Genomic DNA, 16,601 nt, shown 5'->3' on the forward strand with positions numbered 1-16,601 from the left:
CCCAAAATCATTCATAAAATGTGCTAGGAAAACTGTAGTTAGGCCTTTTGACCACTAAGTGTCAGTATTTATCAGTATTGCAACCCATGGACACGTTTGACTTTTGACTGGACAGTGACATGCTTCAATATGAGAAAAGTGTGGGTAGTGTTGCTTTAAATTAGTCATTGTCATTTTTAAAAATGGTTTTAATGCTTTTCTCTCCTCAGAGCCTCAGCACATTCCCACACCAGCAGGTCGGACCACAACTGAGGTCCCCACCTCCAGTACTGCTTCCTCCTCCAGCAACAGTCTGACCACCACCATACCAAGAGGCATTCCTGCCTCCATATCCAGCGGCAACTGGAGCACAACACTGAGCACCGCCGTGACCACTCAGGCCCTGCTGACTAGTCTGAGCAGCCCCACTGACAACACCACAGCAGCTCTGACTGACGTCTCCTGGACGCAGTTCAACATCATCATTCTGGCCGTCATCATCTTGGTGGTGGTTGTGCTCTTAGGCTTTGTCGGAGGCGTGTACACTTACAGAGAATACCAGAACCGGAAGCTCAACGCACCCTTCTGGACCATCGAACTGAAAGAGGACAACATCAGCTTCAGCAGCTATCATGACAGCATTCCCAACGCTGATGTGTCTGGCCTCCTGGAGGATGAGGCCAACGAGGTGGCACCCAATGGTCAGCTAGCCCTCACCACACAGGGCAACTGCTACAAGGCTTAGCGAACCTCCCATCCTAGGACTGGCATTCTCACAATTACAGATCACTTAAAGCTGCTGCAAAGTACCAAACCCAAAGCCCCCTCTTGTATGACTGACTGCTGTCTGTGGCACTTCACAGCTCCTCAAACCGAGAGCGACAAGCCACAAGTGAGAGAATACATTTCCCCGTTTTTGATATGATTTTTATGGGGAATGAGTGACAAGTGTCCAAAGAAGTGTTTTATTGATGTAGTGTTTTCGGAGGACAGTGTGCTGAGTTGTTTGGTAATTGGAGCTTGTATGCTGAAATAATGATCTCAGCACCACTTAGAGGACTTAAATGAGCCAAGCATTTTCACATATTTGTAAAATGGACTTTTGACTGTTTGAGTTGATCACTCTTACTTGTGGTCTTAGACTGAGACAATGATTGTTATTTAATTCATTTTTTCTGTTATATATTATTTATTGGTTGACGTTTCATTCGTGAGAGAAATGCTGCACATATATGATGTGTTTTTTCATGGTGTTTTATCTTGTGTACTTTTGAATGGTAGGTTTACTTGACCAATTTGTTTATATGTTTCGTTTGTGTGTTTTCCAGAGAGGGGACAATGAAGGCTGCTGGCATATGCATCAGTTGTTTATAGCTTCCTATCTCTTTTCTAAAAGCATGCCAGTACTCCTGATGTATCTTAGAGGAGTGTTTCTTTCAGATGCCTCAACAACCATGTATGAAAACACACTTATGACAACTGCAGGCCAGTGACTTGTAAAATGCTTGCAGAAGCCACCGCCATACACTTACAATCTAATCTGCTCTTTTGCTGAGGTTGGCAGCAACCACTTGAGAAAGTGATCAGTTTAATGTGGAGGTGGGGCTTGATGACTAAACCTCAGGTAATTATTATCTTTAAAACATAAATAATTGACGAATATAAATTTGGTTATGATGTGAGACCAGCTAGCATTTAGTAAACATTCCTGAACCTGCTGAGGATCACAGATCACCTTCACATAAAATTTGCACCAGTATGAAATGTTCATTGTAGTCTGTGTGGCTCCGATTTCTATTGTTTGGCTGTGCTAACTTTTACCACAGAGAATGAGTAATGCTAATTGTGAGACTTAATTCCTCAGGTACTGGCTCTTTCCCTAATGTGATCTCTGTAAATGTGTACAGTGAATTAATGTGAATAGTTGTACAGGTAGAATATTGTGTGTTCAGTCACTCAGCGGCCTCCCAACCCTCTCACTTACCAAGGCACCATGTTGCAAGTAAGCCCACAGACGTTTATATATTTTCTTTTTCTTATTGTCACTGTCATACATGCAGCTGGGGGACTCGAATGCACCACCAAGTTAACAAAAGATTAAATGTAAATAATACCCCAAAGTCAAAGCTCATCTCGTAAATAAACAATTCAACGGCCTCTGTGTTTCTGTCATAGATTCTTGAAATAGTTTTTCCTTTATTTATAAAAAGTATACAGTTAAGAGGCAAAACAACCATTTATATATATATATATAGCGGGGGCCCCCTCTGGAGCCAAGCCTGGAGGTGGAGCTCGAAAGCGAGCGCCTGATGGCCGGGCCTGCACCCATGGGGCCTGGCCGGGTACAGCCCAAAAGGGTAACGTGGGTCCCCCTTCCCATCGGCTCACCACCTGTGGGAGGGGCCATAGGGGTCGGGTGCAGTGCGAGCTGGGCGGTGGCCAAAGGCGGGGACCTTGGCGATCCGATCCCCGGCAACAAAAGCTGGCTCTTGGGACGTGGAATGTCACCTCTCTGGCAGGGAAGGAGCCCGAGCCGGTGTGTGAGGTCGAGAAGTTCCGACGAGATGTAGTCGGACTCGACTCCACGCACAGCCTGGGCTCTGGTACCAGTCCTCTCGAAAGGGGTTGGATTCTCTTCCACTCTGGAGTTGCCCACGGTGAGAGGCACCGAGCAAGTGTGGGTATACTTATTGCTCCCCGGCTCTGCGCCTGGACGTTGGAGTTCTCCCCGGTGGACGAGAGGGTAGCCTCCCTCCGCCTTCAGGTGGGGGGGACGGGTCCTGACTGTTGTTTGTGCCTATGCGCCAAACAGCAGATCAGAGTACCCACCCTTTTTGGAGTCCTTGGTGGGGTGCTGGAGAGCTGGGGACTCCATCGTTCTGCTGGGGGACTTCAATGCTCACGTGGGCAATGACAGTGAGACCTGGAAGGGCGTAATTGGGAGGAACGCCCCCCCCCCCCCCATAAGAACCTGAGTGGTGTTCCGTTATTGGACTTCTGTGCTCATCACGGTTTGTCCATAACGAACACCATGTTCAAGCACAAGGGTGTCCACACGTGCACTTGGCACCAGGACACTCTAGGTCGCAGTTCGATGATCGACTTTGTGGTCGTGTCATCGGACTTGCGGCCGCATGTCTTGGACACTCGGGTGAAGAGAGGGGCAGCGCTGTCAACTGATCACCATCTGGTGGTGAGTTGGCTCCGATGGTGGGGGAAGATGTCCGACGTGGCAGGCCCAAACGTATTGTGAGGGTCTGCTGGGAACGTCTGGCGGAATCCCCTGTCAGAAGGAGTTTCAACTCCCACCTCCGACAGAACTTTGCTCATGTTCCGGGGGAGGCGGGGGACATCAAGTCTGAGTTGTTCCGCGCCTCCATTGCTGAGGCGGCCGACCAGAGCATTTGATCATAACAAAAAAAAAAAACATCATAACATACTTGTCTTTTAGTGTTGGTAGCTATAGGTGTTAACTAACCACATTTTCAGTTTTTTGTGAAGGCCTTGTATGTTGTAAGCAGTTTAACCTCCTCAGGTACTGAGTTCCACTCACCAGCGCTCCTCACTGACCAGGCTGACTTACTGAAAGTGCTCCTGCGCAGAGGAATGAGACAGTCACCTCTGACAAAGCCTTGAGTGACACGCTCTGAGCTGTTTCTTTGGCTGATGAACTCAGCCAGAGGAGCTGGAGCCAAATCATGCAGTACTTTATAAATCAAATTTAAATCTGCAAATATGTGAAGACTGTCCCAGTTTAAAAGACTGTATTTTTTAAAAATTGCACAGTGATGATAGTGCCTTGGTTTTTTTATCCATCACTTTAATTACTTGTTTGTACAAAACTTCCAATGTTTTTTTGCATTCTGACCAGCCTGGGACCAACTGGTTATGCAATAGTTAAAGTGACTAAAAATCATTGAATATAAGTAATTTTTTGCGGCTTCAGTTGACATTTCATTTCGAATTGCACGAAAATTTGCAAGGTTTAATTTGATATTTTTACACAATTTGTCAATATGGGCTTTAAAGGAAAGCTGTGAATCTATTATTAACCCAAGATATTTGTATTGGCTGACAATTTGCATTTTTTCTCCATTAACAAGTATGTCGGGGTCAGGTGATACTCTATTTGTTTTAGTGAAATACATGCCTACAGTTTTAGAAACGTTTAGCTGTAGACAGCACTACTGCAACCAAGTTGTGACACAGGACATTGTATTAGTGAGTTTAGCAGCAACAGTATCTTTGGAGTGACCATGAACAAAGAAAACCGTGTCGTCTGCATACATTACGCACTCTGCTTCAGAACAAACAGTGGGCAAATCGTTGATATAAAGACTAAATAAATGGGGGCCTAATTGTGATCCCTGAGGGACTCCAGAGGTTAGCCTAAGAGACTCTGATGTGCAGCTGTTAACTGATACAGATTGTGTTCGGTCATGCAGATATGATTCAATCCAGCTCACAGCTTTGTGAGAGAAGTTAAATTTTGAGAGCTTGGTAAGAAGAACAGAGTGATTTACTGTATCGAAAGCTTTCCTGAGCAGACAGCACATTTTTTTTTTTTTTGGTCAAGAATGTCTTGGTATTTTTGCGCATTCATTATCCTTCAATAATGTGAAGTTTACTCGTACCATTTGCTGAAAATCAACCCCACACCATCATGTGTGTTTTTAGGGTGATGTACAGTGCCATTTCTCCTCCAAACATGGTGTGCATTATGGCATCCAAACAGTTCAGTTTTACTCTCATCAGACCAGACTATATTCTACCAGTATTGAACAGGTTTATCCAAATATTGTTCAGCAAACTTTAAACGAGCTTTGATATGCTTTTTTTTTCAGCAATGGGCTCTTGTGTGGTGAGCATGCATACAGGCCATGGCGGCACAGTGCATTACTCACTGTTTTTCTTACGACAACAGTACCTGCTAATTCTAGGTCTTTTTGAAGCTCTCCACAGGAGGTCCTTGGCTCTTGGACAACTCTTCTGATTATTCTTTGCACTCCTCTGTCACAAATCTTCCAAGGAGCACCTGATCGAGGCAAATCTATGGTGGTATGTTTGGCTTTCCACTTACATATTATGGCCCCAACCGTGCTCACAGGAACATTCAGAAGCTTAGATATGCGCCTGTAACCAATGCCATTATTATGTTTTGCAACAATTACTTTGCGATTGTCTTGAGACAGCTCTTTGCTCTTATCAATCATGAGATGTGTCTCGCACCTTGGCAATGAGGCCTTTTTATAGGCCATCAATTAGGACTGAACCAGCTGATATTTATTTGCACTGACAAGGGGTTGGATTGCCGTTTGATTATTGATAGATTTTAGGTGTTGTCTTGTCTTTCCATGCCTTTTTGCACCTCCTTTTCTTCATGTGTTCAATACTTTCTTCCTGTGTCATTTCACATTATTACACAGAACTTAGTTTCTGATCTTGTTTATTCTACTTTCTTTAGATGTATGGATTACTTGGGTTGTTTCCAACATCTGGTGAAAATTTCATGTCAATAGCACCTTTGGAAATATATTTAGTGAGAAAACCGATGACGTGTTAAATACTTATTTCAGCCGCTGTATATAAACAGGGGCTGAACAGGCGGCACCGTGTACGACTGGTTAGCACGTCAGCCTCACAGTTCTGAGGAACTGGTTTCAAATACCACCTTGGCTGTGTGGAGTTTGTATGTTCTCGCCGTGCCTGCATGGGTTTTCCCCAGGTACTCCGGTTTTTCTCCCACATCCCAAAAGCATGCATGATCGGTTCAGTGAAAACTCTAAATTGGCCGTAGGTGTGAATGTAAGTGGGAATAGTTGTTAGTCTATATGTGCCCCACAATTGGCTGGCAACCAGTTCACAGTATACCCAGCCTCTCGCCCAGAGTCAGCTGGGATAGGCTTCAGCACACCCGTGACCCTAGTGAGGATAAGTGGTTCAGAAAATGGATGGATGATTCTAGTTATTCAGTCCACTCAATAGAACTCCCATGCCCATCATTAATGTGCAGCACTAAAATTTTACCATGACTTTCTATCCATTGATATACAGAATTAAAAGGCAATAAATGTTATTGGGGCGGCACGGTGGACGACTGGTTAGAGCGTCTGCCTCACAGTTCTGAGGACCGGGGTTCAATCCTCAGCCCCGCCTGTGTGGAGTTTGCATGTTCTCCCCGTGCCTGCGTGGGTTTTCTCCGGGCACTCCGGTTTCCTCCCACATCCTAAAAACATGCGTGGTAGGTTAATTGGCAACTCTAAATTGCCCGTCGGTGTCAATGTGAGTGTGAATGGTTGTTTGTTTATATGTGCCCTGCGATTGGCTGGCAACCAGTTCAGGGTGTACCCCGCCTCCTGCCCGATGATAGCTGGGATAGGCTCCAGCACGCCCGCGACCCTAGTGAGCATCGGGCAGGAGGCGGGGTAACCTTAATTTCTAACCTTGGTTTAGGTTTTCATAGCTCTAAAAAAATCACCTGACAGATGAGGAGACTTCACCGCCACCAGAAAAGAGAGGTCGACTGGAGACACAGAGAACAGAGAAGGCAAAAGACGGCACAGTGTGGCGTGAAAAACAGGTCAGAAGGCATCTCTATCACAGCCCAACTGTGTCGAGTCTCTTACAGAGTTTCCTTTGTTTCATCACTCTTGGCATGCTTCGAAATACTTTCGATGCAAGAACGATCACACCACTAAGCGCTGTGTTGATTGCTACAAGTACACGTGGCAAATGCAGAAAGGAGATGGTGTGGCAGTGTCAAGCATGTTCAGACAATGTAGAGGGTTGAAGAGCTCACTTTATCCACATGCTGCACAGATTTGTGTTTGTCATTGCAGTAATTTATCAGTAAAGAAGTCTTGTTTGAATCTTGTGCATTAGCAATAAATCATAACAAGAAATCGAAAAAAAAAAAACTGTCGACCTCTCACTAAGAAGGGAGGGGAAAATATTTGTTTGTTGTCATCACAAAAGTGGAAATATTACCAATTGCACCCTGTTGAACAATGCTGTGAGAAAGTATTTTATATTTATATTACACTAGTTCTAAACTGGTATCTCTCTCTCGTTACATTGCAACACACTGATTTTGATAGAAATTACTGGCTGCACGCTTACACTACACTGCATACTTTTTGTATGATACATCTCATTACAGATAGACGCCCAGATCTCCTCATAAACATAGTTGCATTACACTTGGTCGCACGGACACAACAACGCACACACAGGGTACGTTCAGAAATTCAGTCCGATGGGATCACCGTGGCCCAAGATTGTGGTACTCAAGAGCCAGAGCGAGCTCCATTTTCCATAACTTTACTAATGAACGCTTTGGCTATTGGCAGGGATACGTCAGTAACTACAAACTATACGTTTATATGGAGATCTGGGTGTGTATCTATAATGGGAGGTATAAAAAAAAAAAACAAGTGTATCCAGTGTTGTGCAAGCAATTTAGTGACGTGCGGTGAGGTTCATGATTGGTGAGGCACAGAGAACGTCACGTGACTGAAGGTCAACTCAACACTGCTACATGCTGGTTGTGGCACCGTACATACCAGACTCCACTGCACTTTTAGTGGCTTTTCTGGTCGATAAGAAAGACTAAATGTCACACACTTTCATTCAATATATTTGACAGTCTGTTGCACGTCAGTAAGTGCATTACATGTGTGATAAAACGTATATTATTGGCGATGTAATGAGGAAACACCAGTGTCTCTTGTGTGAAAGCCACGGACCAATCACAGCCTGCGTGAATGGATGTGTGCGTGGTCTCTTGCAGCATCATGCGAGCGATGACTCAACGTGACACTTAGCTGCGCTTCCTATGCATTTGAAAAGGAAATAGGAAAATTCAGCTATTTTAATGATGAAATCATTGAAATTATTTGATTGAAAAAGAAAATCCATGTAAAGCACGGACCATAGAACTAAAATGGAACAATTTAATGTTATCATAAGGTTGCTTTACTATTCACATGCAGCGGAAAGGAGAGACCACCAGGGTGCAGTGCGGCTCTGCTTCACTTGATCTACCCTGACCCCACGTCACTGGTCAGCATACAGTCTGTCATTTCGATCAATTTATTCAGGTGAAGGCAAAGCAACATCCGTACTTTTTCAGTAACCGTGTAGAGAGTAATTGCCTCATTTACAGAACAATGGTGACAAGTTGGTGAAGAATGGTGAAAAAAATGAACGAGCCAGCCCTTTGGGGATGCAAATTAGAAAAACAAAATTGCTTTTTCACACCTGAGTTGGGATATTACTTCAAACTAATCCAGCCACTCGGCTCCTCTTGAGGCATTATAGGTAGAAAAGCCATTCTCGTGTTATACCGATTGAGACTAGGCGCTGTATAAGCATCGGCAAGTCTCAAATTTTATGACATAATAAAATTATTAATTATCTGATTTTATTATTTCATAAAATTGACTTGACTTCTTAGGTTGCCATTGTTATTTGGCAGGTTAAGATTGACACAGTGATTTTGATGAATTGATTCAAGAGGAATGCGGCAGGTCAGCTTAGATACTGAACCAAGAAAGTGGTTGAGCCTGATCCTCTCATTGTGGACAAACCTTGGATTGTGGTGCGAGTGTTACAGTGGGAAAAAAAACTATGTGGACTCTTTTTTTTTTTTTAATTTCTGTTTAAATTTGTCATATTTTGTAGTCTGATCATTCGAATCTCAATAGTCTGCTTAAACTAATACCACACAAACAATTATATGTTATATGTAAATATAGAGCATAACGTAAACATTCAAAGGACATGGAGGAAAAAGTAAGTGAACCCTTAGATTTAATAACTGGTTAACCGTCCTTTGGCAGCAATAACCTAACTTCAAACGTGCAGCAATGGGATTTTTTTTTAAACAGAAATGGCTTCATCCTCTGTGTTCTCCCCATGAACCCCATTCTTGTTTAATGTTTTACATATGACAGATTTGTGACCATTGATGTTGGCTTGGGGCAGTGATTTCTGTAAATCTTCAGCTGACACTCCAGGGTTCTTTTTTTTTTAATTATTATTATTATTTTTTTTTACCTCATTGAGCATTCTGCACTGTGCTCTTGCAGTCATCTTTACAGGACGGCCACTCCTTGGAAGAGAAGCAACAGCGCTGAACTTTCTCAATTTTCCAGATAATTTGTCTTACTGTGGACTGATGAACATCAAGACTTTTAGAGATACTTTTGTAACCAGCTTTGTAAAAGTCAACAATTCTTAATCGTAGGTCTGGGAGCTCTTTTAAGACAGGCATGGTACACATCAGGCAATGTTTCTTGACAAGAAACATTTCTAAACTGATGTGTGTTTTCTAATGGCCAGAGCAGCTTTAAGACACACTTCCAATCTTGTATCATTGATTGGAATCCAGGTTGGCTTACACCTGACTCTGATCGAATCCGTAGCGTGGAAGTTCACCTACTTTTTCCTCCCTGTTCTGTGAATATTTGCGAGTTTCAATAAAAATATGAAAACATAGTTGTTTGTGTGTTATTTGTTTATTCGTGTTTAGATTATCAGACCACATTTTATGACCAATTTATGCAGAAATGTAAGAAATTCCAAAGGGTTCATGTACTTTTTCTTCGCAATGTAACCTATGTATTACACCTACAAGTATAACTGAAAATTATTTTTTTAATTGTACATTATTTTATAATTTGCCGCCACCCCTACCCCCACAAAATAGCCTAATCAATTGTAAAATAAGCATTGTACGTGTGGCGAAAGTCGTGGAGAGCAGCGGTGAGACAGTAGTGTTTAGTTCATTCAAGTAAAACTGCTGATCAGTACCCACCCACACACATCACAGACTGACAGCAGTGTGTGTTGCGTGCACGATGGCACATGGAGTGAGTGAGTGAGTGAGTGAGTGAGGAGGAAGTAATTTTCCTGTGGGCGACTCTTGGTTCAGATATAGGACGGGAGACACAGATGGAACACAAAAGGAACATCACGGAGCAACTCTCTCACAGAAACACAAGGAGGAGAACCCCTCTACTCAGATTACAGCGAACCAACTGCTCCGTGCACCTGGTGATATGTCTGCTGAGCACTGCGGTGGTTGTGCTGGCATTGGTTGTGCTTAGAGGGGGATGTCCCCAATCACCTGACTCTCAGGTAAGAGGTCCGCTTCACAGCACTTTTATGGGGCCAATAAACATGTTGTATTGTGCTATGTGACAAGGAAAGTCCCTAAACGGCACTGGAATTAAGAAATAAAATATCTGCTACTATTTTACCTTAGTGCTTAGAGATAGACAGTACAGTGGACGACTGGTTAGCATATCTGCCTCACAGTTCTGAGGACCGGGTTTCAAATCCCACCTGTGTGGAGTTTGCATGTTCTCCCCGTGCCTGCGTGGGTTTTCTCCGGGCTCTCCGGTTTCCTCCCACATCCCAAAAACATGCATTGTAGGTTGATTGAAGACTCTAAATTGCCCATAGGTGTGAATGTGACTGTGAATAGTTGTTTGTTTCTATGTGCTCTGCGATTGGCTGGCGACCAGTTCAGTGTGTACCACGCCTCTCGCCCGAAGATAGCTGGGATAGGCTCGCCATTGAGGATAAGCGGTACAGGAAATGGATGGATGGATGCTTAGAGATACAAGTTTAATTTGTTCTGTGACAAAGCTTATATCTCATATTTCCCCATTGACATAAGTGGAAATATCCGCTCCAGCCTGCCCCCCCATTTTTTAAACAAAAAATAGCAATCTATTGAACCTCATAAAAATAAACAGCAAGTTCATAGTTAAATAGACTGTTAAAAGCCATAAACAGTTTTTGACATTTTCTTCTTCTTCTTCTTCTTCTTCATCAATTCAACGGACATTGTGCTGCTCCATGACAAGAGTTAACCCCCTGTGACATTTAAGCAATACAATCTTTTCACAATAAAAAGTCTTACATTGGTTTCTTTTACAGTCTGTGGCGCATGCAGGCACCCTTTCATCAGGTAAATGCTGTGTCTTGGCTTATAGTCTTGTAAAATGAACATCTTTGGTGTAAAATAGCACTGAGTGGATCTCTCTTGCAGCCCTCAGTAACCACCCACAGAAGGATGAAGACAAGACTGCTATGCTAACAGGTAACATCCCTCAAGAGAATCAATGTAACTTTTGCCCCCCCCCCCCCCCCCACACACTCATGTGACACGTGTTCGTGCAGAAAAATATTTATTATTATATTAAATTATTTTGCCGTAGCCACCAAGTTACAGTCAGGATAATTCTCTCTTCCTCAAATATTTGTAATATTTGTCGCAGCAACAACTCTAATGTATGATTTATCTAAGGAGAGCAACAATCCTAATCTATGTATTTCCCTCCTAATGCCTGGATCCAGGGCCGGCCCTAGCCAATGTGACTAAAACGGACCAATCACGAGTGATGATCTCCGCGGCGTACGACGCGCCTCACCTATTTTCCCCGTGTGCGCCTCAAGCTACGCAGAGGGGCCGCGCGAGTATATCACGTTTTGCAATGCGGACGTTGTCGGCCGCGCGAGTATAAAGAGGCCTAACCCTAAATTCGTCTACATAAGATTATTATTGTCTAGCTGTGATTATGCATTTCGAATAAAAAGAGTGCCCAAGTAAGAATTTGTTCAAATTGGTCACTTAATTACAGCATAAGTAACGGTAACAACAGCAGTGGGGGCGAGGAGGAGGGGGGGGACGTAGTACTTCGAGAATCCCTGTCTAGTTAGAAATTTCGGTCGGACACATTTTTACATGGTCAATATAGGACATATGGTCACCCGACATCAGCGTGTTAAGCTAATGCTTACTTTATTTCAAGCTAGCTAACTAAAACATGTTCTTTACACAAAAACGGTATTTTAAAAATATGTTGACATAACGTTACCTTTATATTTTGACTTCTTTTTCCTCCTCCACTTTTCTTCTTTAGCGGAACTGTGCGCCCGAGGGCTTAGCTGTCATTTTCATGATGGGAAAAAACTCTAAATAAACTAGGCGACGCCTATGTCGCCTATGCCCAGGGCCGGCCCTGCCTGGATCAGACTAAAAGAATATGGTATTTCACAATAGCTCTGTCTGACTAATGCCATAAAATCCTGCCACGTCTCAGTCAGAACACTGGCAGCACAATCCTTCCCGCAACCCCAGTGAGGATAAGCGGTTAAGATAATGGATAGATGAATGGATGCATCCACAGGACCCTTGGATGTTTCCTCGAAAAAAGTGGATTCAAACCATAGATCATTATTTTGGAATTAACCACATATTTATTCTTTACACGAATAATAAACTGATCACAAAGCATCATGAAACATAAATACAAAATAAAAAATGTTTGCTCCATTATACATACATGTATACTTACAGTATACCTATGGGTACAGCATGTAGAAAACATGATACCATGTTGACTTAAAGACATTTTAGACAATAACGCTTCATATGACAAACCATATAAGTGAATATTCAATAAAAAAAAAAAAAGTGTTCAAAAATCATTTTTTTAATATCTTCAAAGGTGTAATTTTTAGTCTAACGTTTTCAAAATCTCAGACAAACAAATAGATTGTACCACCAGGTGGCGCTTCAAGGTCATATTTACAAAAATATGTCATGTTTGAGACTACAAATGCCCCATGCCCAGAGAGCCAATCACAAGCGTGGGCTTTTTGAAGGAGGAAGTGATATAAAAAAATTTGAACATTTGCAGTTATTTTTCAAATGTAACTAAACTCGGAATCAAGGGGAAATTACCAAAAGCAGCTGTAATTTAATTATACATTTTCTCAGCTTGGGCTTCCATCACGTTTACTGTTCACTAATAGTCATAGATGATGTAACAAAAGGAGATCAAAGTGTACAGAAACATTTCGTCAATTCAAGGAAAAATGAAAAGAAAAACAGATTTGGAGATTCTTCACCATGTGGGCGTTCAGGTGCAAGAAGTGCAAGGTTTTACACTGGCCATACCCTATTGAGCATGCATTTTATCTGCCAAAGAGGAAATGGGTAGGAACCCCACAAAACAAAGGAATTGGCCTTACTGTTCCAAGCTTCATGCACAAATATTTGTTAATTTGAGAGACTAAATATTGTTTTTCTAATGTCATCCTTCAAGCTCCCATTGGCAGTAACACAAATGGGAAATATCTCCTATGGGAAAGTAAGTATGGGAATGCCCACTGTCATGGAGGCTTCCACTACTCCAATGGGAGCCTGGTGGTTCCCAGGAAAGGCATGTACAGAGTCTTTCTGCAGATCACCTACGAGAGTAAGGCTGACTTCAAATGTGAAGGTGATCTGAAGCTTGCCATTATGTTGTACCTTTTCAGTGATACTTATGACAGTGATTTGCTTCTCCTGTCATCCATCGACACAATAAACTGCAGCACAAAGCAGTGGAGTAAATCTCTTCATACAGGTGGCATGTTTTTCTTGGAAGCTAACAGCGCTCTGCGAGTGACATCGGCACACACCAACCTCATATCTTCCAAACAATATTTGGTTTTCTTTGGGGCTGAACTTCTGTCTCAGTAATTTGGTAAAGATAGTCAAATGTTGCTCTCTGAGACAATATTGTGTGTATTGTGTCATGGACACTATTGTGGTGTAAAAATAAGTTGTACGCTTTTATGGTAAAAACAGTTTAACAAACGTATCTTTACCAACAAGTGACAACATAAAAAAAAAATATTGGGACACCACTAGTCTTGCATGCAAGGTTTCCTACATTGCAGAACTTACAGTCTATATATGGTCTCCTCTCTACTTAATACTCCTTGTTGAGCCATAAACCGCCAAATAAAAAGCAAAACACATGCAGAGACTTCATTATCTAATACTGGTTGTACTGATTTTTTATGACAATTTAGTTGAATGACACTACATTAGGAGTGTACAAATTTAGGATATTTAACGGGACTTTACTTTCTAAGAATGCTTTCTCTTGGTATCAGTCATCAAATTCTGGATATTGTTTACAGAACCATGGGTGATATAAGTATTTTTAAGATGCTATTTCAACATATGTTTTATCTTACAGCCTGATTATGTCACCTAAATTACAAGTTGAAGAACTAGTTTGTTTGCTATTTATGATTGTGTCATTGCAAAGCAAAGAAATTGACATTTATTTGAAAGTGATGATATAGAGTCCCTCTGGCAACTAGGTCATAGTAGGTAGGTAATAGTCATATATAAAATCCTTTATTCCCTGTGCCACTAACATCTTGAATTCTGTAAAGTATCACAACTGAATGAACTGCTGGTCTTAAAAAAATAACTCTCCCAACTGTGTTTTAATGATGTGCCTTCCTGCCTCTCAATTGTGTCATTTCATACAAAAACAATGTATTTTTGTTTCTTTTACTTAGGTGAATTTTAATTATCTTGCAATGTTCTTATTTAGCTGACCTTTACTACTTATGCTGTTTTTAGGTTCTCGAAAGCTTCTGTTGTTAACTGCCATTGTACTGGAGAGACACACATTTTCACAATGTGTACAATAAACATGTTATTGCATTGTATTTCATATGGCCACACACCAACGAATCATTAAAAGTAGGGATAGGAAAGGGTTGTCCAAAGGGTTGTCCATAGTTAAAGGATGTGTGTGTGTGTGTGTGTGTGTGTGTGTGTGTGTGTGTGTGTGTGTTTGTTTCTACTCTTTAGTTCAGGGGTGTCCAACGTGGTGCCCACGGGACCCCGATGAGTACCCTGCGACCCTGTTCTAAAAATAGTTCACCATTGCAATGCTTCTTAATTTTTCTTAACATTGTGCTGCATGTAGCATTTTTGTTGCTTTTCTTTTTAAATTGTTGTAAATTTGGAAATGACCAGCTCAATCAATCAATAAATAAATACATATAAAAGTATAGTTCAAAGGTCGTATTGGAGCGTGTGACCAAACCACAGCTTTCGTGGAGAGAAGCTAGCAGGCACAACGACGGTGAGATGGTTTAACCCCCCAGAAACATGACAGACAAAAGAATGAAAACATATAACTTTCACAGTGAATAGGAGTACAAGTTATTTTTTACCAGTGAAAAAAATCCTGCGTGTGTCTCATTTGTGGAGCGACTGTGGCAACGCCAAAGCGTCACAATGTGGAAAGACATTTCATGTAATCCCCACTCTCTCCGATGATGACGACACACAGAAATCCGATGGCTCAGCGCTGGACAAGTATTGGTTCTTTTTTTATTTTTATTTTTATTTTTTTTTAAAAGCCAAAGACACCTTGCTACTAGTAGGAGGACACTGAGTGGACACTTGACATTGTATTTTTAACTGTGAAACTGAACCATTTTAACTGTGTGTTATCTGAAGCCCTCACAGTTAACAAGGGAGACTCGAGACCCCACAAGCTTTTTACAGCCGGTTGCATAAAGCGTACTTGGGAAATTTAAACGAATTTCAAAACACTGTTTGTCGAAAAACCTACATCCGAACACCAGCCACTAGTAGTTGGGTGTGGCAGTGTGCCCACATACACTGTCCAGTGCCTAATTGCGTGAACGAGCTGCCAAAGGTTTCGCCAAACAAAAACACACCCTCCCTTTCAAGCACAAAATTTAGCCGCTGCAGATGGAATTAGAGGGAGCTACAGTACGTGCGACGTGTGTGCGACTGACACACAACATTCTGGTGATGTTAAAGCCGACAACCAAAAGAAGTTGTTTAATCCAAACAATCAATCTCGGCACGCATATATCAATGGTCCTCGTAACCAACAATACCAATCCAATGATAAATCAAAATTGTGGGATAACCGTAACTCTAATTCGCACCAAAACTACAAGTCAAAACAGGGTACACGCAACGACCAGCCTAAATCTGACTTGTCTAACCAATAACCTAAAACGACTATTGACAACAGGGGAAAACGGCCCCCAAGGTAACAGCTCCCAAAGGGAGCTCTAGCAAGCCCCATCAGTCCTGTCCAGGCCCACTTAGCTTTTTCTCTCGGGAGTTCCACCGCCTTGTAGGTGAACCCTGCGTTCCGAGAAATAGCCTTCCTTGTCGCTCTCCCAATTATCGACGCTCGCAACATCTATCGCTTAAAAGACGTAATTAACGTCGGCATCTGGCAGGGTGACACTTACGTCTGAGTCACTAACCCCGCGGTAGTCGCCTATCATGATAGTAATCCCGATCTGTATCTGTCAGGGCTGCACCGCTGCAATGGGGTCTCCCTGCCGGTGACCCGTGTCCGCGGCCTATGCAGCGTGCTTCTTGTGACGATGTTTCCTTACCTGGATGCTCTGTGCCCAGCCTCATGTTCCTTATTTCATTTCAGTTTTGTGATTTTAACTATTACCAGCGGGTTAAGGTGCTGCAGAAAGCCCAATACTCCAAACCTCATGAATAGTTCACATGCAATAATATTGTACACATCAAACAGTTAAGTGTTTTATTGCAATGCTTCATGATAGACAATATTTTTGGTCATCTTATTCTCTGCCATTATACACAAATCGTTAGATCTGCTAACCCTTGAGGAACCAACATAAAACTGACCATGAGAAAAACATGAAGAACACAACTCCAATCCAGCAACTTTCAGAGACTGACCTTGTGACTTGTTGATACTCATTGCAAAACAAATTAATATTGGAAA

The 16,601-nt window shown here is 42.2% G+C and overlaps 2 protein-coding genes across 3 annotated transcripts in view; both read left to right on the top strand.

Annotated features, from left to right (window-relative positions):
• Positions 1-2,130, top strand: part of si:ch211-158d24.2 (multiple epidermal growth factor-like domains protein 9) — a 72,933-nt gene extending 70,803 nt beyond the window's left edge. The window contains exons 6-7 of one of the 2 annotated variants that reach the window (XR_009768350.1): positions 210-871; positions 1,308-2,130. Coding sequence is in view for 1 of the 2 variants with exons in the window: in XM_061673117.1 (XP_061529101.1) it covers positions 210-724 (515 nt within the window). In the remaining variant the exon portion in view is untranslated. Of the gene's footprint in view, positions 1-209 lie in introns of both variants that reach the window. The other variant, XM_061673117.1, reaches the window with a different exon arrangement.
• Positions 2,131-6,523: 4,393 nt separating this feature from the next.
• On the top strand, positions 6,524-13,628 carry LOC133399520 (lymphotoxin-alpha-like). Its single transcript, XM_061671082.1, has 5 exons — positions 6,524-6,559; positions 9,914-10,119; positions 10,927-10,957; positions 11,039-11,089; positions 13,101-13,628. The coding sequence occupies exons 2-5, from the start codon at positions 9,934-9,936 to the stop codon at positions 13,517-13,519; spliced, it is 687 nt and encodes a 228-aa protein (XP_061527066.1). The 5' UTR covers positions 6,524-6,559; positions 9,914-9,933; the 3' UTR covers positions 13,520-13,628.
• Positions 13,629-16,601: the final 2,973 nt, after the last annotated feature.

Source organism: Phycodurus eques, chromosome 3, assembly GCF_024500275.1.
Source record: "Phycodurus eques isolate BA_2022a chromosome 3, UOR_Pequ_1.1, whole genome shotgun sequence".
Classification (NCBI taxonomy): Eukaryota; Metazoa; Chordata; class Actinopteri; order Syngnathiformes; family Syngnathidae; genus Phycodurus; species Phycodurus eques.

Bases quoted from the DNA above. Each gene is read 5' to 3' on its own strand.
- LOC133399520 (XM_061671082.1), top strand. From the start codon at position 9,934: ATGGAACACAAAAGGAACATCACGGAGCAACTCTCTCACAGAAACACA. The intron at 10,958-11,038 runs GTAAATGCTGTG...TCTCTCTTGCAG, and splicing joins TGCAGGCACCCTTTCATCAG to CCCTCAGTAACCACCCACAG. The intron at 11,090-13,100 runs GTAACATCCCTC...TCATCCTTCAAG, and splicing joins CAAGACTGCTATGCTAACAG to CTCCCATTGGCAGTAACACA.